Genomic DNA, 1,249 nt, shown 5'->3' on the forward strand with positions numbered 1-1,249 from the left:
TCTTTTTTCACGAGATAAAAGAAAAGCTCCATTTTTTGTAAATTTTAGAAGTTTCTTCAAGCTGCTGTTTTCTCCGTTCGTCAACAAACCGCATCCAATAGCGAATGAAGCGATGTCATCCGTTTCTATCATATTTGGTTCTGCAACAATGACACCTTTAGGAATATCTTCCAATTTGTTTCTCGATGCGAATACATTAACGTTAACTTCCACCATAGACAAATTGTTTAAAATATCCAAGATCACTGGAGAGACGAGTTCCTCGGTGGAGATATTATCCTTATCGTCAACAAGTTCGATTGTCTTCATCTTGATCATTATAGGTATATTTTCAAGTGTGATATGTATAGATAACGTTAATATCTCTTGTAATGACATAATCTTTCTGTCACGATAAGCAGTGAATTTATATTCTTCGATAAGTGGATCATATATAGATCTCTTCCTAGCAATCTCAGAAGCTCTAACTTTATGGATTTCCACACCTCCCGCAGCAATGACATCAATATTTTTATAATATTGTACAGGTACATCTGAAACAAACAATAGGCACTTTCAATGACAGAAAATAGGTACATCATGTATTACTTCACATTCTATAAGTAATAAATGTTCTTTTTACATTTTTCTTTACTTGTCACACTTTGAAGATATTGTTGATGAGCGTTAATATCTATTACCAATTTTCGAATTCCAGTCGGCATAACTAAATTTCTAGAATCTAAATTGAAGATTATCATCTGTAACAAGTTATCCATGAATGCTACCCAATTCTTTTTCCATTCGATATGCCCTTTCTTTCTCGAAACAGAAACACTTCGTATGCTTCGAAAGAGACCGCTATATTGATATCCACGTGACTTTAACTCTTTATAGATATCTCTTTCATCTAATTCTTCTTCCTCATCGTTAACGTCAATGTTTCTATTAATCACATCAAAAGGTACTTTCTCCTTCGATAAGTTCGTTACAAGACGTATTTTTCCGGTAACAATAGCAGTATCTCCTTCGACAACTTCGAATTTACCGCTACCTATACATTTGTTGATTGTCATATATTATGTCATAATTTTTTGAAAAATAATTTATACATGATTGGAAGCTATTACCTTTCTGAATCATGACTATTATTTCGACTTTTCCAACTTCGGGGACGATAGTAGCTCGATTGAATTTTACATTTTCCATAACAATAGACATTTCTGTATAGAGCTGTCCCATCATCATTCCGAATGTTTCCCATACTAAA

The 1,249-nt window shown here is 33.2% G+C and overlaps 1 protein-coding gene across 1 annotated transcript in view; it reads right to left on the reverse strand.

Annotated features, from left to right (window-relative positions):
• The window catches only part of LOC122627509 (fatty acid synthase-like), a 14,376-nt gene that overhangs the window by 12,862 nt on the left and 265 nt on the right, over positions 1-1,249 (reverse strand). The window contains exons 2-4 of the mRNA XM_043808644.1: positions 1,110-1,244; positions 623-1,033; positions 6-533 (exon numbers count right to left, since the gene is read on the reverse strand). Of these exons, the coding sequence (XP_043664579.1) occupies positions 6-533; positions 623-1,033; positions 1,110-1,244 (1,074 nt within the window). The remainder of the gene's footprint in view (positions 1-5; positions 534-622; positions 1,034-1,109; positions 1,245-1,249) is intronic.

This window comes from Vespula pensylvanica, chromosome 3, assembly GCF_014466175.1.
Source record: "Vespula pensylvanica isolate Volc-1 chromosome 3, ASM1446617v1, whole genome shotgun sequence".
Classification (NCBI taxonomy): Eukaryota; Metazoa; Arthropoda; class Insecta; order Hymenoptera; family Vespidae; genus Vespula; species Vespula pensylvanica.